This window comes from Vitis vinifera, chromosome 18 (genome assembly GCF_030704535.1).
Source record: "Vitis vinifera cultivar Pinot Noir 40024 chromosome 18, ASM3070453v1".
NCBI lineage: Eukaryota > Viridiplantae > Streptophyta > Magnoliopsida > Vitales > Vitaceae > Vitis > Vitis vinifera.
In genome coordinates this window covers 9,987,061-10,009,457 of record NC_081822.1, presented here as the reverse complement: position 1 = coordinate 10,009,457, position 22,397 = coordinate 9,987,061, and the positions used below count along the sequence as shown (strand labels likewise).

General features: G+C 34.2%; 3 protein-coding genes across 11 annotated transcripts; all 3 read left to right on the top strand.

Annotated features, from left to right (window-relative positions):
- The first annotated feature begins 2,291 nt into the window (after nt 1–2,291).
- On the top strand, nt 2,292–6,884 carry LOC100255747 (protein DETOXIFICATION 33). The gene is made up of 9 exons (XM_002281877.4): nt 2,292–2,834; nt 3,455–3,650; nt 4,297–4,642; nt 4,731–4,817; nt 5,094–5,150; nt 5,312–5,550; nt 5,777–5,895; nt 6,187–6,273; nt 6,379–6,884. Exons 1-9 carry the CDS (start codon nt 2,583–2,585, stop codon nt 6,433–6,435), a joined length of 1,440 nt encoding a protein of 479 aa, XP_002281913.1. The 5' UTR covers nt 2,292–2,582; the 3' UTR covers nt 6,436–6,884.
- Nucleotides 6,885–8,980: 2,096 nt separating this feature from the next.
- LOC100248841 (small ribosomal subunit protein uS9c) lies at nt 8,981–13,153 on the top strand. The gene is made up of 2 exons (XM_002283614.5): nt 8,981–9,489; nt 12,693–13,153. The coding sequence occupies exons 1-2, from the start codon at nt 9,148–9,150 to the stop codon at nt 12,978–12,980; spliced, it is 630 nt and encodes a 209-aa protein (XP_002283650.1). The 5' UTR covers nt 8,981–9,147; the 3' UTR covers nt 12,981–13,153.
- Nucleotides 13,154–14,151: 998 nt separating this feature from the next.
- Nucleotides 14,152–19,718, top strand: LOC100243709 (probable E3 ubiquitin-protein ligase ARI2). 9 transcript variants are annotated; one of them, XM_059734302.1, is made up of 8 exons: nt 14,152–14,290; nt 14,627–14,856; nt 15,559–15,591; nt 15,687–15,966; nt 16,871–17,351; nt 18,131–18,676; nt 18,967–19,109; nt 19,290–19,718. In XM_059734302.1, the coding sequence occupies exons 2-8, from the start codon at nt 14,725–14,727 to the stop codon at nt 19,292–19,294; spliced, it is 1,620 nt and encodes a 539-aa protein (XP_059590285.1). In that variant the 5' UTR covers nt 14,152–14,290; nt 14,627–14,724; the 3' UTR covers nt 19,295–19,718. The 9 variants fall into 9 exon arrangements, with proteins under 9 accessions (XP_059590285.1, XP_002283665.1, XP_010664638.1 ...); XM_002283629.4 differs by having other exon boundaries at nt 14,178–14,290; nt 19,338–19,718; XM_059734299.1 differs by having other exon boundaries at nt 14,243–14,290; nt 14,361–14,856; nt 19,222–19,718.
- Nucleotides 19,719–22,397: the final 2,679 nt, after the last annotated feature.

The window sequence follows — 22,397 nt, the reverse complement described above, 5'->3', positions numbered from 1 at the left end:
TTTACTGTAAACATTTTTAAAGCATCATTAAAATAATTAGAGTTCATTTGATGGGAATCTTGGGAAACATTTTTAATTATTCTAATACTTGAAAATTTTTATCTTTTAAATATTAGAAATAGTATAAACACTTCATAAAATCACTATCAAATACACTTTTAATATCGAGATTTAGAGATGTATTTGTATAGAATAAAAGAATGTGAGTTTGTTCCTCAACCCCGAACGTCATTAAGTTGAAAATTTTCTTTTCTCTTATTTGCGTTTTTGTGTTTAATTTATCTAATTTTTCATTTTAACATAATAAGTAATCATACTAATACTTGAAATTTTATACATTATTATTGAAAAACAAAGCAAAAAATTAGAGAAAAGTGATATTTGATTAATACATTTTGATGGATTGATTGGTTCAACAAGAATGTGGTCATTTGTCAGGTGGGCTTTTAATGTATTTGTGCTTTTCAAATTATTTTTATTATTTATAAGGAGTGGTTATAAATAAATAAAGAATTAATGAAATGAATGCTTGTTTTAAAGTGACAAGCAACAGAAATTGATAATACGGGCCAAAGGAATTCAAGTAGAAGAAAAAGGTCATACAAATCTCCATCGGTATAGTTCAAATGTCTGGCCTCAGAATATGAAGCGTTGCAGATGGTGGGTGAAGTCTGCTGACCTTTGCTTCAAAGACTAGTCCCCTTTCATTTGTTCTCCATGCGTTTTTAGATGGTTGAAAATTGACACGACTCTTGAGTTATAACAAGTAAGACGTGGTGCCATAGATCTTACTAGAAATTCAGATGTTCTTCTTTTTCTTGCCAAATTTGTAATATGGTTGTTTAGATGTAACTTATTACCTTTGATTATGTGATCTTTCCCAATTTAGGTAGTTATTTTTATTTTAGTATATGATTTTTCATTAATGGTATTTATTAAAGCTTTGAAACAATGAGGTTATATTGGATTGGTTGGATATAACGTAATAGTATAGAATAAGAGAAAATATATTATATCTCATTTCATATTTGATTAGTGATATGGTAGGTTACTTATTCTATCTTATATTTAACCAAATATAGAATAAGATAAGTGATGAGTATTTAATATATTTCCTTTAATTATCAATTCTAAGATAACCGATTAAGGCTAGTGTTAGTATATTGGCTCGTATAGTATATTCCTTTGAGTATTTTTTATGAAGGTCGGGGAACATTAGAACCAAAAGAATTAATTCCTTTGAGTATTTTTTATGAAGGTCGGGGAACATTAGAACCAAAAGAAGTAAGATACTTTACGATCCTCCTCAAAAAAACCACGACAAGCCATTAGAATGAACCTAATTCAATAGAAAAAAAACCCTAGGACGAGAGCTTCCCAAAGGAGATCAATGACATAGTCACTCTAGTACAAGTGTCATCAGCTATTTGTTAAACCGTTGCTTTGAAGAGTCTTAATGAGAAAATTACTGTCTACCTAAAAGCATATTCATCGTCTTTTCTATATTCTTTTTATACAAAATATTTTAATCTTAAATTAAAATATAGGACATACACATGAACAATAATTTTATTTTTTTTATCATTTTTTTTATTTTTTATATTACTTATTTTGTAAAATAATTTTTTTTATTATAAAATTAAATTTGTGGTTAAAAATAAAAAATAAAAAATATTTATAAAATAATATTAATATATATATTGAATAACATAATATAACATTTTTTATTTATACAATTTAAATATTTTAATCATTAATACTGTTAAATGTAATAAAAATAATAATTTTTAAATAAAAAATATTAAGATGGAATATAATTTTATTTTAAATATTGAAATATAATATATATTTCATATTAATATTTATCTATTTTAATAATTAAATATAAATATAAAATAATATATCATATTAAATGTGTTACATAAAGATATCATATAAAATTATATCCCTATCAAATGTGATGTATAAGGATATGAATTTTTTATTTAACGGATTAAAATATCCTATACAAAAGGTCTATTTGGACACGTCGACATTACATTTAGGTGAAGGGTTCCCCACCTAACAAAGCACCCGGTGGACAGTTGGAGCGAGAAGCCTCTAACACAAGACTCACCTCTCCCGTTACCCCATCCACGTGACTCACCATCCAAGGGAGACTTCTAAATTTCTGACCATACAAACCAGCCGCGACTTTTCCAGCGTCAGCCCGCGGTTGTCCGCTAAACAAAATTCCCCAATTGTGGACCCATGCCAGTTGCCAATCACCCTAACCTAGTTCTCCTTATTTAATAATCCCTGGGAATGGAAAGGGTGTGAGTCGTGTGACATATCTCCAACCGCGAGTCTCTGCCAAACCTTTGAATGTTACCCCCCACTCCCAAGTCACGATGCGCCATACCAAACCTTCAAAAGAGCCAGGATCAGCTCAGCTTATACCTACCTGGTCGGATAAGAATCACTGATGGCTCCACACCCCTAATTCTCCCTTCTTGCTTACATAGTATGCTATATGTATGAGGCAGATAGAAGCTAAGAGCGCAGTCGAAGTGTAATCGTGGAAGTGGTTTCAGAGGGCGACAATGGCCATGGAAACTCCACTCCTCAATAACCATAATGATGAAGACGTGGAAAAGCCTGTGAGCTTTCCCAGGAAGTTCTGTGCCGAGTCCAAGAAGCTATGGAAACTAGCGGGCCCGGCAATTTTCACGGCCATTTGTCAATACTCCCTTGGTGCACTCACGCAGACTTTTGCTGGCTTAGTCGGCGAGACGGAGCTCGCTGCCGTCTCCGTCGAGAACTCCGTTATCGCGGGTCTCGCCTTTGGTGTCATGGTAAATTTCCGATCACTAGTATTTTCAGTTTATTTGCCATCGATATATGTTTAGTTCATGCATGAAATAGCCGAGATAGATTACAAGAATGCATTGAAGTGCTTGAAAAAGGGTTTCCCGAATCATAGTACGATTGCAAAGTGGGAGACAAAACAGCTCTTCCTTGAACAGTGAAGAAAACAAGCAAATCAGCTTCTTTTGTTTTTTTTTTCTCTGAAAGGAGGCCTCTCGAGAACACGATAACACAAAAGACAAAAATCACATCCTTTCCCAAATACGTTTTCAGCGTTTTTTGTTTTCAAGAACAGAAAACTGTTCAACAACCAAACAGGCCCTTAGCTTTCAATTTTCACTGTGGTGACAGCGGAAAGAGTACGTATGATGGGTTAAGAAATAAGAATACAGGAGGGCAGCATCTGTAATTTATGGCATGAAGATAAGGGTATTTTAGTGAATCAAAGAGAATGCCTCTGTCCAGTCCCCTGTCCCAGGGGTAATAAAACTAAAGGTGTAAGTGTCTAAGTTATTGAGCTGACAGCCTGACAGGAACCAAGTGAGAATGCGATTGCTAATCCCAAAAAATGAGCATTGTTTTACTGAATGTGAAATTGTGAATGCAGTTAGGGATGGGGAGTGCCTTGGAGACTCTATGTGGCCAAGCTTACGGTGCCGGAAAGATCAGAATGTTGGGGATATACATGCAAAGATCATGGGTCATTTTGTTGACTACTGCCTGCTGTTTGGTGCCCATCTATGTTTTTGCTCCTCCCATTCTCGAGCTCATTGGAGAGACTACCCAGATTTCTGAGGCTGCGGGTCAGTATTCATTTTCTTATTGCAAACACATATCACATACATGTAAATCATGCTTACTCTTTTTCTTAAATTATCAACACTCAAACACCATGACCCTGCACCTCTTTATTCTCTGTGGACCGTTGCCCATTAATATTTTTAATATTTAGCACAAATTGTCAGTTGGGGCTGCTTTCATTTTCTTACCACTTGTCCTCAGCCGCCGGTGCCTAAGGGGGTTCAGCCATAATTTCTCCACCAAGTGTTTATATGATTGGTTCAAAAAGCTGACCCCCAACCACACTCATTTATTAGGCCAATGAAATTACCATTTCCAAATTAACCACACTCACACTTTCTTATTTATTATCACTCTTTTGTAAAAATTAAGCCTTGGTTGTAGTCTTTTAGGACGGTTTTCCACTTTGTTCAAATAGTACCTAGTTTTTTGCCTCAAGGTGTCATTATGCATTAAAAAAAACTCATTGCTGTTTTAACCTTTTGGCCTTGATTCTTCAAAATGCAGAGTTTGAATTTTCACCTGTTTGGCTTTTTTGCTTTAGAACACCACTTAAACTCACCTTGCTCAGTGTGGAGAAGCCTGCTGATCTGATAAAACACCGGTAGAAGTGGGAATGGTTTGATGAGCTTTAACTTTATGGTGCAGGTCAATTTGCTTTATGGATGATCCCGCAATTGTTCGCTTATGCGTTGAATTTTCCGATACAAAAGTTCTTGCAAGCACAGAGGAAAGTGTTTGTGATGGCCTGGATATCAGTAGTGGTGCTGGTGATACATGCAGTACTTAGCTGGTTACTGATATTGAAACTGGGGTATGGCTTAGTAGGAGCAGCGGTCATGTTGAACCTATCGTGGTGGCTGATTGTTATTTCACAGCTTTTATACATTTTCATCACAACATCAGATGGTGCTTGGAGCGGATTCTCAATGCTGGCATTTGCTGATTTGTATGGATTTGTCAAGCTCTCTCTGGCTTCTGCTGTTATGTTATGGTATCTCTCTCCCTCTCTCCATCTCTATATACGATATGGTTGGTTCTCTATGTATAATATTGTTGTTGTTGCATGGTCTCCATTGCAGCTTGGAGTTCTGGTACTTGATGATACTGGTGGTGATAACAGGTCGTCTGAAGAACCCTCTGATACCAGTTGATGCCATCTCTATCTGGTATGATGCTTCATAAGCTCCTCCTTAAAAGATGTCAAGATGCCTATTGGATCCGGCTCATTTCAAATCTTTGTAATATGCAAATGATTCATTTAATTTTTATCTGAAATCCAAATATGCCCTCATCTATGTCTATTTTCTCTCGGTGCAAAATGTTTTGATGAAAAAAAGAAAAAGAAAAAACAAATTGGAATTATTCATTGTTCTGTTACTTCTGTCAGAATATGTAGTACCATGAAGGTTGATTCATTAATTAACATTGTGACACTTTTGCAGCATGAACATACAAGGATGGGATGCAATGATTGCTCTTGGATTCAATGCTGCCATAAGGTGATGCCCCCTGCATGTCTTATTTATTTATATCTTCGTTAAAAACAGTAGTTGCTAGGCCAAATAGCTGTAAATTCCCGATCTCTTTGTTTCTTCTCTGTTTTCCCAATAATCAAATGGAGATGTTTCTATGGAAGAACTGACTGTGGATGGTATAACAGTGTGAGAGTATCCAATGAACTTGGGGCTGGCAACGCTCCATCAGCAAAATTTGCAGTTGTAGTGGTTTCCATCACATCCATGACTATTGGAGTGATTTGCATGGCTGTAGTGTTTGCAACAAGAGATGTTTTCCCCTACCTTTTCACAACAAGCACTGCAGTTGCAGACTTAACTACCAAACTTGCTACCTTGCTTGGTGTCACTGTCCTTCTGAACAGTCTTCAACCAGTTTTATCAGGTAAGAATCAGAAAGATGAATTCATTTGTTCATACTGTTCAATCTTGCCGAGACAGGGGAGTGATTAGTACTAAATTCATCTGGTTGTCAAATAAAAGGAGTAAACATTCCCACCTGAGTACTATTATATGATGCTTTGAATGTTTTCAAGACTCAAAACTGACATGAAGGAGCAGTAGATAATGCTATGGATGCTGACCTAACATTCTTGTGTTTGTTTCTCAAGGGGTTGCTGTTGGAGCTGGATGGCAACATATTGTTGCATACATCAACATTGGGTGCTACTATCTCGTTGGATTACCAGCTGGCCTACTCTTGGGATTCAAATTTGGTCTCGGAGCAGAGGTGAAATACTATAGCTTTTCTCACTCTTGATGCCATCTGGTTTCACATTACTACTTGAAAGTAAACAAATAACCCTTTCACAGGGGAATATTTGTATTAGTAGTAATTCCCATTTTCTTCCTAAAGATTTAATCCTAGAAGGTGGATGTGTGTCTTCAGATATACTGAAAATGGTTTAGAAATATTTCATTTCTAAGCTTCCTTGAGGAATGATTCACCTACCTTCTCTTGAAATCTCGTTACTACTTTTTTCTATTTCTATTAACTTAGAATTCTCCTTCCGTATTGCAGGGTATTTGGGGAGGAATGATAGGAGGCATCTGTTTGCAGACCATAATACTGGTGGGGATCACTTCATGGACAAACTGGAATAAGGAAGTCAGTACTCGTTTCCTTTCCCTTTACCTTGAACTAGGCTGGGTGGATTAAGACAATTCATTTTAGACGTTTTGTTGAACTGTGAAATAAAAACTGAATTTGCAGGCTGAAGAGGCAGAAAGTCGTGTGAAGAAATGGGGAGGATCTGCCGGTGAAAACTGATTTTCATGACAAGTTAAAAGACCGATGCTTCTGGGCAAAAACCAATATTGACCAGACACAAGAGTAAGTGAAGAACGCTTTATTTCTTCGGACAAAAAACCTGAATGGTTTCACCTAATCGGAAGTTTTGCTCACCCAGATTGGATTCAATTAGAAAGGCAGAGAGGTCGATTTTGTTGTGGATAAGTTTTCCAACTTCTTTTTCCATTTTGGTAGTAGTATTTGTAGGAGTGGTCTGGGGTATTTAAAAGAGAGAGACTAAAAGGTCAATTAGGATTTGCAGTTTGAATACGAGCTTCATTTGGATTCCAGGCGGAAAACTGGTTTCATGGCATCTATGTTCAAGAGTTGAGTGTAGCCTGCAGTGTCTCTCCTCCAATTTCTATTTTATGGAATTTCCAAATTTTACTGATCTTCTCAGAAAAATAAAAGGAAAAAAATTTCACCCATATATGCTGAAAATTTGTCTCAAACTGAAACCTTTATAATTTTTTTATGAAGGGGCAAAATGATAATTTCCAATGCCCTTTTATTCTTGTATTAAATGGTGTTTGTTTTTTTGACCTTTTGCTTAAAACAATTTGTTTTTAGAATTTACATTATTTGTTTTTCTACTTTTTCATAACTTATTATAAACTTTTTACTAAATAGAAAAAATCAAAATATATAACTTTTTTTAAATAGAAAAAATAACATATTGATTTTTTTACCTTTTAATACTTAATAAAAATAAAATACTATAAAAACCAATAACCTAATATTTAATACTATTAAGTATAAGGTTACATTTAGAATTAAGTAAAGAAAGAAACACTCTTAAAAAAAAAAATGGAAAAAAACAAACAAACCAAGACAACAGCATGAAACGGGATTGAAGAGAGATCGATCTTGAAAAGGCAAAACTTTTTTTTTTAAACCCAACAATTATTTATTTTTTTATTCTAATATTTCTTTATCATGTGTCACTAAAAAATTATTAATATATACGTGGGTATGTGGGCATCCAGAGAGTAAGATAGTCCAGTAGGAACCCATTCCACATAATGTTAGCCCAAATTGTCTGAATCTGTATGGTAACTTACTATAAATAAATGATTGTTAAGTGTTGATCAATCATTATCAGTGAAACAATGTTATAAGATTAAATGCAAATTTAAAAAAGAGTCGTAATGACCATAATTAAAGGTGCGTAGAATTCTTCCTAGAAAATCCTCAAAGTTGACTTAAGCATAAAAGGATCCGAAAAGATCCACCTACAGCATGTTTAAGGTTACGTTTTCTATAAGATCTTCAAGTACATTTTTTTACTCAAGAGATTTCCCTGAAAGACTGATCTAAGTAAAGATCCAGCAATACATTCAAAGTTCTTAAATTATATATGAAGCACACATACATTTAACCAACCTCATTTAAAAACAAGCTATGTACGAGAAAATTAAAATTATAATAAACATAAAAAAAGGGCATAAAAACCAATTCTTATAGTATGAAAAATGAGGTATAAATATTATCATATGGAATAAGTATCGTACTAAAATTAAAATTAGATAGATCAAATTTAATATGAAATACAAAGAAATAGAATTATGTATATTTTATCTATTAAAAAAAATTATGTACATCCAAAAGTGCTTTTAGATACTGTACAAAAAATATTGTAGACATAAAAAAATTAGTGAACTAATTTGGTCTTGAAAAAAAAAAAATCTCTTATGGATAACTCTCTCTAATCTTCAAAAGAAAATTTGATAAAATTAAGGAACTAAATCTCTTGAATTAAGTAATTAAAATTAGGGAATTTGAAATTCAAATTCCCTATCTTTACTTATAAATATCAAAAGGGGAGAGGAAATTTAAAAATAAAAAAAATCTAGAAAGGAAAGGAAAATCATAAGGAAAAAATCCAAAGGTAAAAATAGGTCCTACACACGTTAAGCCACTTACAACCCTCGATTGATCTTCGAAATCAAGAAAACGTTATACTCATCATCTTCTAAAATGTAAACAAGACAAAAAAAATCAAAGGGGAAATATTCTTTTGGAAAGATTTTTTTTTTTTTAAGCATTCTTCGCCATTCAACAAGGTCATTTGGGAATAAACCACTTGTGTCCCTCGATTGATCTTTAAAATCAAGAAAACGTCATCGTCATCTTTCAAAGTGTGATAAAGACAAAATAATCAAAGGAAAAATATTCTTTTGGAAAGAATATTATTATTTTTAGATTGTACTCACAATATTTTTAATTTCAATAAATATTTTATTCGTATTATTTTCCTATTTTATTTCCTATTTTATTTTGATAATTTATCAGAACCAAAATTTACAAAATTTGTGCGTACAAATTTGTTTGACAGTAATTCTAAAAAATATTTTTAACATTTTTTATACTTAAAAAATAAAAAAATTTAAGTGTTAAAAAAATAAAAACGCTTCCTAAAATCACTATCAAATACTCTACATACACAACATATACATGCGTATGTTTTATGGGTGCTACAAATTCAAATGAAGTATCATTCCATAGATTAAAAGTTTCATTTTTATTGGGAGTCGATAATGTGCATCACTGCATTTCTATACCCTCTTACGTGAATGTCATTTTGGTCAATTCAAAGCAACGTTATCCTCTCTCACCCGCTCTTGTCCCCTCAGCTTACAACGCCTGGAAATCCATTTTCCAGGGAAATAAACACCGACCTAGCTTTACGCAATGGCAATTTCCATGTCCTCCCTTACATCTTCACTCTCGTCTCTTTCATTTTCTTCCCATATTTCTCAAAGACCCTCTTCACTCTCCTTTGTCCGCTCCAATTCTCTTTCCATTTCCCATCTGACCAAAACCTCTTCACTGGCCGTCGTTGCCTCCGCTGCTGCGGTTGCTTCGCCGCTTGAATTGGAGACAGCAGACTTGAAGAAATACGTCAAATCAAGGCTTCCCGGTGGCTTCGCCGCGCAAACAATCATCGGTACTGGTCGCCGAAAATGCGCCATTGCTCGAGTCGTTCTTCAGGAAGGCACTGGCAAAGTTATTATCAATTACCGTGACGCCAAGGTACACGGAAAATCTCTCTTTCTATGTGTGCTCTTTTGTTGTATCCTTGCTAATTAGGATTTCGGAGTGATACATTAAAATCATAATCAGTAGTGTTAAGGTTAGGGTTTTTGAATATTATATTGGATAGCGGTCGTTTCCCCTTTTTGCTGACTTGTTTCCAATCCATTTTCGGTTCATCACGTATTGGTGTGTATTGTGGGTTTCCATCTGAATTTACATGTTAGGGTAAACTCAAGAGTTGGGCATCCGGATGGGTGTCTTCTGTTGTTATGGAACTTGTGTTACTTCGGAAAAGCATCTAGAGTGAATTGTCAAATAATTGTTGGGAAATGCTACTACACACTGAAATTACAACTCAATTCCATCAACAAATCCTTTGCCCCAACTATTTAGTGTCCTAGCGTTTGATTTGATAAGTGCAGACATTATATATTTGATTGCTTTTTTCTTTTTGTTTCTCCCAGTAATTTTGAAATGTGTAGAATTTGGTTTTTGAGTTTGCCTGTGAGACCTCTATTTTTTTTTTTTTTTCTTTTTTTTTTTTCTGGAAATTAGCAGTGCCACAATCGACACGAAACTTTTGTGCATTTCTCTCTGTTAATGTGCTCGATGTTGTGAAATGCATTTGGGCAAAGCTAGTGATTATTTGACTGAATTAATGCATTGTCAGTCACCATGTGAAGCACAATAAGCTAAAGTCTACACTAAGCCACAGTACTTATTTTTGCTTAGCTGGTTTGTCTTTATGGATATATTTTTCAGTAGGGGTATACGCAGCCCAGGTTTGGAACATGGTGCCCCTACTTTGTCCATCCTGGAAAAGGAGAACCTACAACATACTTGAAGATTGCATCCCTGCCCCATTTAGGTCTGTAAAATCCCATTCCATTAGCAGTAGACTGGGATAGATTATTGGGTCATCCATCTCAAACCATCCAAGATTTCATCCCCAATTTTCATGCATTGAGAATTGAAAGATGTAGGATTTGTTTGTCAAAAATTGTTTTCGAGAACAAAAAAATAGAAAAACATGTTTAGTGATTAGAAAACAACTTTCTATTCTTAAAACCATAAAACAAGATGCTCTCTTGACATATGTTTTAGTTGTTTTCAATTCTTTTCAATTGTTTTCATTTGTTATTTGAGTGTTGTTTCAAAAAATAATGGGATAAATACGAAGAATAATTGAAAATAAAACATTACATTAAAATTTATTTAAAAGAAAATTGAAAATATAATAAGCAAGTTGAAGACATTCAAGTTCCTGCTTTTACTCTATAAAACATCATAGAATTGTTAAAAACTATGTTTTGAGAATTGTTTTAAAAAATATTCCCAAAACAAATTCATAATAGTTAGCATCACCTCCTCATTTGGTGCAGTTTGGGTGCTTCTTTCCACAGTTAGAGAAACTTTATTAAGCTGACATGCTCCTTCATAGGGAAAAAACAGACGAAGGTTTGGAAACCTCTCCCCTATGCATATTTGGACATTGTGGATGGAAAGAAACTTAAGAAAATGATGAGATGTCATATCAAAAGTTGAAATGTTTTTTCCTAAGTAACCTCTTAGCATGGGTTGGGATGAATATTAAAGAGGACTCGATGCCTTTTATTGATTTTGTTGATTGGTTAGGAACTTGTTAAGGAAGAGAGTTATTTTTTGTGTACTCTAGTATACTCTTTTCTTTTGTCGTGTATATATATACATCTTTTATTGCTTATAAAAAAAATAGTTGTGGTGAGTAGTTTGCAACTTCTCTACCCATAGAGCATCATAGCCCATGTTTGTTTTTATGCAGTTTTGGAGGTATAAAAAATAAAGGTTCATAACGTATACTTGTAATTACGAACACATACTAATCAACTTCATGTATAATCTTTAGGCTATGTTTGGTTCCTGAAAAATGTGAAGTAAAATATGAGGGAAGAAAAAATAGAAAGGAAAAGTAAAAGGAAAGTAAAAAATAGATTTAAAGTTAATAAATTATTTTTATAAGCTACTTGAAACTTATTTAACTTATTTTAACTCATCTATATACAAAATAAATAATTTTAAAATGTATAAGTTTCTAATTAGTTTTAGTTATATTTGATTTTCTTTTGTATTTTTTGTATTATATCTAGATATAAGAAAATTATTTTCTTTAGGCTATCTTTGGTTCCCAAAAAATTTGAGGGAAAATGTAAGGGAAAGAAAATAGGGAGGAAAAGTAGAAAGAAAATAAAAAATAGAGTTAAAGTTGATAAATTATTTTTATAACTCATTTTATTTATTTTAATTCATCGATATAAAGATAAAATAATTTTAAAATGTACAAGTTTCTAAATAATTTTAATTATATTTAGTTTTTTTTTTTGGAATTTTCTATATGATAACCAAACATGATACAATCATTTTCTTTAGCATTTTTTTTTCTTTCCTTAGTACTTTCCGGGAACCAAACATAACCTCGGTATTTTTTTTTTCTTTACATGGTACTTTCTAGAAATCAAACACAACCTTAAAGTTTTCATCATGTTCTTTCTCAAAACTTTTCAAAATTTTCAGCATTGCAGAGAACTTGAAACCTGAACCAGGCATACCCTATTTCCAAAAGTGTGTCCAGGAACCAACCCCAGCTGAGAATACTGTCTATATGTTAATCAATCATGTGTTGTTTAATTTGATGGTGGAACTGTCATAAAAATAAAATATCAGTTATTCAAGTCAGAGCAAGTGTGGGATCCATAGGCTTCCATATCTCATTTTGTAAACAGATCATTTAAGTGCACAGCATATTTAAAACTCAAGTTTTATTTTTCATAATCCTTAAGCATAAAGCATATATTCATGAAATAATTTGAAGTTTTGAACCCATAACTTCGTATCCTTTTCTCATATATTGTCACAATCATATAACTAACTTTTTGCTTCAATATTGTAGAAGAGTGATGATCTCATTCATGACTGGAATATGTGATAAGAAGCAATAGGACCCTAAAGTAAAAGGCAATTCAGCTCAAATATTGAATTACCTAGAAGGAAGGTGTTTTCACCATTAGAATAAGACTATGAGTGGGGGGCTCCGGCTTCTTATAATGGACTGGAGATGGTGATATTGTTTCTGTAAAGCACTAAAGTTATTTCGTTCTCATTTAGTTTCCATGGTTTTGAATGCAATTATTGTATCATGATTGAAATTTTTGTATGCTGTGTAGGAGTATCTTCAAGGCAATCCATTATGGCTTCAGTACGTCAAAGTTCCGTTGGTAACTTTGGGGTATGAAAGTAGTTATGATGTGTTTGTTAAAGCTCATGGTGGTGGCCTCTCTGGTCAGGCTCAGGCCATCTCCCTTGGCATTGCCCGGGCATTGCTCAAGGTGAGTGAAGACCACAGGGGGCCACTTAGAAAGGAAGGACTCCTAACAAGGGACTCAAGAGTGGTTGAAAGGAAGAAAGTGGGTCTCAAGAAAGCTCGCAAAGCCCCACAGTTTTCGAAACGTTGAGTCTAGAATTAAAGATAGTAAAATTTGTAGGTATGACTGTTCAGTTTTTGGGGCAATTTATGACTTCCAAATCTTTGTGGCGTACATTTATTTAATTTGTTTTCAAAGATCTCAGCTATTGTTTACAGTTCTTGCCCCTCTGTGCATTGTATTGAAAAAGTTCTCCCTGTTTACTTTTGGTCCCGAATTTCATAAATTGTAAGCTTTTTACATTGAAGGGGATGGCATATTGCGACAGAATCATTCATGAGTTCGGCAACATAACAAACCTGCCCCCCAACCCCATGAAGAATATCTCCTCCAATCTAAAGCACAAGGATGCTAATGTCTTTTTCACACGCATTGTCCCGACAAAGAAAGAAGATTAAGAAAAGAGAATATCATGTATTACGCAGATAAGGCATTCCCTATCCCAATAAGTAAAACTGCGGCGCATAAGTATTCTCAGAGCTTGAAGACATCTTCACGTGTTGTGTAAAATGAAAGATATAACAGATCTTTTTAGGGTGATTAAGATGCCGCCCAATACTAGCTTTAGGAATCACTATTCATTTTCATAAATCATTCATTTTTAACAGATTTTTCACAAAATTAATTGAAATTTAAAAGAGAAAAAAAAAAAAATTAGAATGAGAAGACTTTGATGTCTTTTTTCTAGGGTGTGTTTGTTGCTTAAGAGTGTGACAAGGAATGAAAGTTAATCTAATTATTTGAGACTAGAAATCAAAATTTGGTAGTTTTTTTTTTTTAATTTTTTTTGTAAGTGATTCAAACATGCAATAAACCTCTCATTCCCTTTATCGCACTTCATCACTCTTCAAAATGAAATTGAGTGTAAGGGAAAAAAAAGTTGAATTTTTTTTTTAAAATTGCATAAGGTGGGTGGGTTTTCGATTTAAAGAAATCCAGATTACACGAAGTTTATACCATTTTTTCAGTAAACTGATAAGTCGAACCAAACTCATTGAATTTTGGTGGTTAAGATTTTTGAAATTCCCCAAATTCCACGTCGTTCCACTCCATCGTCCATGCAACTTTAATCTTGACTCGTCCCATTCCACAATGCAGAGCCCAAGACCTACACGTCATCCTACTTTGGACTTACTCTCTTAACCAAAGCTTGCAAGCCACGTATGGCACCCCAACTCACCCAATTTCTTTGTTTTGACAATACCCCACCCCAAAGCCAATCGGACGCCAATAGCACAATATTAATAAGAAAGGCGATGATGATCGACAAAAATACTACTTCTTTACAATTGACACGTCGGGGAGTGGGTAAAGACGGTCGTCGGTCGATAAGATCCATGGTATGAACATTATATAATTTCTTTCATCTCCTTTTTCCTCTCAAAAAGTCTAAGAAATTGATAATAGCAGGAAGTGCATTAAAGATAACAGCACCAGAATTCGCTATCTTCGGCGTTAAGAGACAATTGGTTAAGTACAACTGTACAAGTAGGGGTGGGCGAATGGCTGTCTCAAAAACCATAAAAACTTTTATGTATTGATATTCAACCAAGTTTAATTTTCGTTACGATTCCGTAAACACCTCCGTTTTGGTAGGTTTGGAGTTACCTTCGTTTTCTTTTGGAAACACGAGGCTAAACACAACTCTTTCTCTTTTGGGTTTGGGGTTTTGCTAGACTCTATCAAATGTGACGCGATCGGCCCCCTAGATTGAGTCTCGATCGCCGTAAACGTTGATCGGAGCTTTGACTCTGCTCTGTACGTGTTCTTTTCGATGGGGGACTACATCAGCAGCGAGGATGAGTACTATAATGATTATAACGATGATGATCGGGACTCTTTGGATGGGTACCAGCACTTTCGTTTTGAGGGTGGGTGCCAGAATGAGAGTGCGACATCCAGTAAGGTGAAGTGTCTTTTCTGATCTTGGATGATAATTTTTTACGCGACGAAGTTCTTTCTTTGCTCTTTGTTTGGTTGCTCGGAAAACAGGGGAAAGGAAAAGCAAAAGAAAGCGGAGCGAATCCTGAGTGTGATGTTTTCTGTTTTCATGTCATTTAAGTTTTCGATAGCCTCACTCAACTAAACTAAATCAAGCAGTTTTACGACCTCAGTCCGAAGGCAAAACAAATTTAGGTTTTGAAAGCAAAATTTTGACGGAAAGTTCTTTATTTAGGGATTTGGATTTAATTGTCTCATTTGTATTTTGATTCTTGACAATTTTTATTAGTTGGAATTGCGCCAATTGTGTGCAGGAATGAGTGGAGGTTTGTTTATTTGGTTTTAATTGTTATTTATTTTATTTTCTTGTTGTCAAGGGATGAAGCAAAGGAAATTCTTGTTCAATTATCTAAATAAATAATGAAGTCAATGTTGCTGGTATGAACAATACTTATTGGGAGTCCAATTATGTAAATAAATAATGAAGTCAATGTTGCTGATATGAACAATACTTATTGGGAGTATTGCATTAACAATGTGGGGTTTTTAGATACCCTGTTTGTGCTCTATTTGGTATTTTTAAGCAAATAAATAGAATTAATTCATTTTCCTTGGTCTTTCTTTTTGAAAATTGCGTCTTTTTGTGATACTCTCTCACCTTTTGCAGGTAATTACAAAGGAATCTCTTTTGACAGCACAGGTGAGATACCCTTTACAAAATTTTCAAGTGACCCAGATGCCTATTACCAGTATTGAGTATTGATATCAAATATGTGTTGGCGTCAATCAATGCAGAAGGAAGATTTGCATAGAGTAATGGACCTGCTACCATTGGGGGAACACCATGCTAGAAGCTTACTTATTCATTGTCGTTGGGATGTTGAAAGGGTGTTGGCAGTCCTTGTGGAGAAGGGAAAAGAACAGCTATATGCTGATGCGGGTGTGACAGTGGTGGAGCATGATGATCTTTCCTTGTCAAAGTTTTCATCTCCATTAACATGCAATATCTGCGTTGACGATGTATCTACTAACGAGATGACAATAATGGACTGTGGCCACTACTTTTGTAACAATTGTAAGCACTCTGCTAGTTTCTTACTCTCCTTTTATTCCATGACCACAATCTCCTTTGCAAAAGAATTTCTTTGTACCAAACAATATTAGAAATCTATCCCTTAAGAAAGAGAGAGCAGTCTGCTAGTCCATACTCTCCTTTTTATTCCATGACCACAGTCACCTTGGGAAAAAAAAATTCTTTGGTAACCAAACATCCAGCACACCTTTTAATGGCCTAATCTAGAGCACTACAGTATCTCAACAGTCTGGAACCAAAGGGTTGCTTGTTGTTAACATCCAAAAGCAATTAAGCCCATCATGTTCTTAGTGAAGTTTCCAGTATTTGGGCAAACTGTATATGATTCTGCAACAAATATTTTGAAAGGTGATATAGTGTGAGGCATTTGACATTCACTCAATTTTTAGACACTATATTTGAATGTTAATGGATTCAATTTGGCAACCATTTGGATTCCTCAGGCTGTCAAGACCAAGAAAAAATTGATTTATATCAACTTTGAAAAAAACAATTAGAAATAATTTCTTGTTAACAATGACTTAGATTGCGTTTAGTAGTGATTTTAAGAAGTGTTTCTAACATTTTTAATATTCAAAAGATAAAAAATTTCAAGTGTTAGAAAAGCTAAAATTACTTTCTAAAATTACTATCAAACACACTCTTAGTTTTGTATACAGGTAAAAATGTTTGTTCGCTCTTAAATTTTGCTTTACAGTGTGAACTAGTGTTATATGAGCCTTAAGGTAGTGTGTTGGTTTTTTTTCCTTGAGCCTTTATATGCTATGGACTGTAATCTGTAGTAATCAGATTTACTTTGAAGCTTAAAATTCCTACTTCTTATATTACATTACTCCATTCCCTGTAGGGTAAGATCTAATGTGGTTTTTCGTATCATAATGCTTAGGCTGGACGGGGTATTTTATTGTGAAGATAAATGATGGTCAGAGTAGACGCATTAGGTGCATGGCATACAAGTGCAATGCTATTTGTGATGAAGCAAAAATCAGAAAGCTAGTAAGTGCAAGAGATCCTAATCTGGCAGAGAGATTCGATCGTTTTCTTTTGGAATCATACATTGAGGATAATAGAAGGGTGAAATGGTGCCCTAGTGTTCCCCATTGTGGGAATGCCATTCGTGTTGAGGTTGATGAATTTTGCGAGGTTGAATGTGCGTGTGGTCTACAATTCTGTTTCAATTGCTCTTCTGAAGCACACTCACCTTGCTCATGCCGGATGTGGGAGCTTTGGGGCAAGAAGAGCCAGGATGGATCAGAGACGGTTAATTGGATTACAGTCCATACAAAGGCCTGCCCAAAATGTCAAAAACCAGTGGAAAAGAATGGCGGTTGCAACCTAGTGAGTTGTATATGTGGACAATCATTTTGGTGAGGGTTTCTATCTCTCTTGCGCGCCTTTTCTTCCTGTGAATGTGGGCATGCAATTCATATATTTCTTCCATTTGATAGTTGCTGCTGTCAAAGTAACTTTTGTGTTCAAATTTAGCTTTTTTACCTTCCATGAATTTGCAGGCTGCATTTCTGCTGCTTTATGCATTGTTTGATTCATCATTTCATTGGGGCCTGATTGGAATGCTTGTTGATTATTTATATTGACTGGCTGGGTCAAATATTACATTAAGTTTTATAGCAAGGTGTCTTCCTCTTTCTTGACTTCTATTGGAAAATGCTTTGTGTGTGATTACTGCAGATTCTTAAAAATGACCCACTTTTGCTTTGTAATGAATACTTTCTGTTGAACGGTTTGTACTGAAAACTACATGGACCAACTTCACTCACATGGCTGTCCAATTGCCTTCTTATTTGATGTGATCATCCTGTAAGTTCATTGGCTCATCCATCCTCTGAAAGTTGGATCCTGGTTTCTTTTGCTAAACTGAATGCCCACCAATATTTGTTAGACAATCAGTCTCATCATCCTGCATAACATTTGGGATAATGAACCAATACTTTTTAGTATCAAGTATTATCCTTATTTTTTGTCATTACAAGCACTTTTAGTTCATGAACTAGATAATGCTGCCAAGTCAGTTCTTTGCTTGTTTGGTTTCCAATTAATGTTGTAACTTCTTCTTCTTATTGCAATATTTATAATAAAAAATGAGTTAAGAAGGTTGGTTTTCTGAATTTCGTCTCTCTTTATGCAGTTGGCTGTGTGGTGGTGCCACTGGTAGAGACCATACATGGACAAATATCACTGGTCACAGTTGTGGGCGATATAAAGAAGAGGATGTGAACAAATTGGAGCATGCAAAAAGGGAGCTCTCACGTTATGTTCACTATCATGATCGATACAAAGCTCACACGGATTCTTTTAAGCTTGAAATTAAGCTGAAGGAAACCATACAGGAAAATATATCAAAACTGGAAGAAAGGGATTCAGCATTCAAAGATTTCAGTTGGCTTACAAGTGGACTTAACAGGCTCTTCAGGTCGAGGCGGGTTCTCTCATATTCCTACCCGTTTGCATTTTTCATGTTCGGTGACCTGTTCAATAATGAAATGACCGAGGCAGAAAAGGAAATAAAACAACACTTGTTTGAAGAACAACAGCAACAGCTTGAGGCAAATATTGAGAAGCTTTCATTATTCATAGAGGAGCCATTTCATCAGTACACGGAGGACAAAGTTGCAGAAACAAGAATGAAAATTATGAATATGTCTGCAATCACTGATAACCTCTGCAAAAAGATGTGAGTCTGTCACCTAACTCTTGAATTCTTTACACAGTTGAAAATTATACGAAAATGGACCTACTGTTACATCATGTAGATTTAAAATCACCAAAATGATTATGTGGGAAATCATTCTTGGAGTTCTGCAATGACATTATCTTGAATAGGTGAATTTTGGTTGGAAAAATGGATTATGTTACTTTAAGTGTTAATGGGAACCAAAATGGAGTCATCACTTTTTTTTTTTTTCATGTGTTGTCCATAAGGCTCTGTTAGTGATTTAACCTCTACATATTAATCCTATGCAGGTATGAGTGCATTGAGAATGATTTGTTGGGTCCCCTCCAGCAGGCAATTCATATTATAGCTCCTTATAAATCAAAAGGTGTGGAGAAAGCGTCAGAACTTCCGCTTTGTTGGGGGCCCAATGCTGGTGATTCTAGCATAAATGGTATGGTACTGGAACTCTTGAGACAGGATCCTTCTTGTTTGCCTAGAATATCATAACCTCATGTTATGACCTATGCTTCATAATTAATTTTCTCTCTCAATAATGGTTTTAGTGGAAGCAAATTTGAAGATAAATAAGACCAAAACGTCTTTCAAGAGCTACTGACACATGCATATATAGGATAAATAACGACACCTTGTCAACCTTCTTCCCGCTTTGTGGGTTCAGATGAAGGTGGTTGCTCTTCCCGGAAGCGCACTAGGATAGGAAGGTCCTGCAGACAATCTCATCGATCTGAATGGTGCTAGCTGATGGAGGTGATTCATTAGGGTCCTAACTTCATTTCACGTAAAAATGTACAGTTTTATGACTCAAGGTTGGCCCATCCATTACAGTTTTCTAGTCAATCCCAAAGAATCACACCATGGTGTCAGCTGCTGGCAAGGTTCTCTTTTCTCTCTTTTTATTTTAATTATATCTCGTTTGTATATAGTCTTTTACAAGGTTTATATACCGTGGAAGACTCTTATATCTATTTTGAAATAATAGAGCAATACAATGGCTTCAACATCTCCTTTTAGGGATTGAGCCATTGGTTATGTTTTTGTATATTGTTGACTGCCTATCACTTTACCTCTTCTTCTGTTTGACTTGGCTAGCACCTGAAACCCTTCACCCATTTGAATAGCTCGAGTTTATACAACTGATATGGCAGTTCTGCCCTTCAATCTCTGAATCCTAAATTTACCAAGGAAAATTTTTTGTATTTTTCAATTGACTTTGTCCATTAAGTGACAATTACTCTTATAACCATATGGTTAATTTCACTCACCTCCCCATTAATTATTTTGACTAAATATTATTTTGACTAAATACTTGCGACTATCATTGGTTTAATAAAGGGCTGATATCATTCACTTATTAAAATTTCATCAAATCTTTTTTCTCTTCTTTTCATTTGTTATTTTTATTTACATCCTCTCTCATTTAAAATAATAAATAATAAAAGTATTCATTTAATAAAATTTCAAACCAATAAAGGTTTATTGTATTTAGTCAAAATATTTAATTTTATTATAATATAAATTAATTCATTAAAATAGATAAAAATAAATAAATTTGAAAAATAATTCATTTTTTATATAAATATTCTTTAACATTTTGATTATTAGTGAGGACATTTTTAACTAAATGAGTATTTTAGAGGCTACAGAAAAGATGAGAGTTAGATTTATGGAGGTGATTTCATCAGTTTTAATCAAATAATCCTATGATATATAACATTGCTATAGGTGGGTCAAACGATTTTAAAGCGAGTTAGAGATTGTACAAATAGCCTTTTCCTTATATTAAGAAGGTAGAAATATCGTATCACTTTTATCACATTAGAATAGCCTAGCCTCTGCCCACGGTCCTACCGTGACAAATATGGAAATTATTATTGTTATTTTTTAAATGGAGATATTATAGAATTTAATGATAAGATGTATGAAGTGGGATTGGGCCCCTCGAGAATCATGGATCACGTTAAGGCCACGGATGGACCCTACCAAGATATTACGCGGTCGGCGGGTTTAGTCAATTGGGGGGTGAGGCTAGCCGCCTCGATTTTCTACGCATAATCCCAATACATGCTAAAGGTCGCCGTCAACGTCAATGCTTCTCAGCTTTTTTTTTTTTTTTTTTACTCTCTTATAGAATGATATAAACCACAAAAAAGGCCCATTAAAAAAAAAATTATAACTGTTTAATATTTGCTAATTAAAAAAAAAAAAAAAAAAAGGAGTTCTGGTAAATGGGTATCTTTAAATTTTTTGCATTAACAAATATAATTTTATTTTTGAATATTTTATATTTTAAATGTATGATTTTACTTTTATTTATGAGAAATAAAAATGTGTTATTTACTAAAAAAATTAAAGTTTAAAAAAAAAATTATTATTTTATTTATCAATAAATTAATAATATGGTATTTGAATAAATAAATAAAAATTAAAAACAAAATTATTAAAAAAAACGTTTAAAAATATAAAGTTAAAAAATAAAAAATTCAACCACGTTTATCCGAAAGAATTATTTTGAATATTAGACTGAGAAAGTGATTAAAATCACAGTTTTTGTGATAAATAAAGAATTATCTTGAATATTAGATTGAGAAAATGATTTTTTTATTTATCATTGGAAGATTATTTTAACCCAAAACTCACCCCAAAGAAAAGATTTTTGTTTAATACATATGTGATGTGGCATTAGTTGTCTTTGAATACCAAAAAATAATAAAATATAACATTTATTTAAAATATAAAAAAATGCAAAAAAATATAAGATATAAAGAATTAAAAGTTTTGTTCTCCTCTTTTTCAAAGCCACGCTCTGTTTCAATCGAGCACACTGATTGAAAGTATTTGTTGAGGAAGTCCCTTTCAGCCACCTTTTGTAGAGGTGAAATGTAACTGCCGAGCTTTGTCAATCGTAATATCTCGAAGAAGCGACCTTTTTAAGAGCCGTCATATGATTGTCTTGTCTATGACGGGGTAAGAAATAAGAATGGGAGGTAGTGTTTTGAATTTTTATTTTTATTTTTATTTTTATTTTTTATTTAAAATTTCTTAGTTTTAATATAAGTTTCGTTAATTATGCTTTTGGAGAAGGAATGACCATAAGCGCTATTACTTATAATTTTGATAAAAAAAATAAAAATAAAAATTCGTGGACATCGACGTGGCGAGAGAACATTAATAACTAATTTAACGAATATTTTGAAAAAAAATAGATTAGTATTTTTTTTTCCTGTATTATTTTGTGCAAACTCCGATGTGGAATTCACTTTTCCCCACCAACCTCCGCGGGGTCTCTTTGCTGAAAAACTTTCCTTTTTCTCTTCTTGCAAGGCAACTCCTGCCTCTTTTTCTAATAATAGCGGCTGCGTTCCCATGGTTTGTGTCAGAGACGGTGAGTCTCTCATCCCACACGCGTCCGCCGTACGATAGAAATGGCCTTCCTTTCTTCAAGATTTAGAATTGATCCAATGGTCAAAATCACGAATGACAGACTCACCGTACGGGTTTCCGTACCTGACACTGGTGGTCAGCCTGAAACACTGAGTTGAGCTGAGCTGAGTCGTACAATATAGTAGCCCAACCCACCCCGTAAGCGCCACATGCTTTGAAATGGGATGGGACACTGGTTGAATTCTAACCATGGTTAGCGGTCCCCGCCCTCATATTTAACTCCGCTGCGTTTCCACCTCATCAGTCATCCCCCTCCTTGTCTTTTCTACTGCAGCAA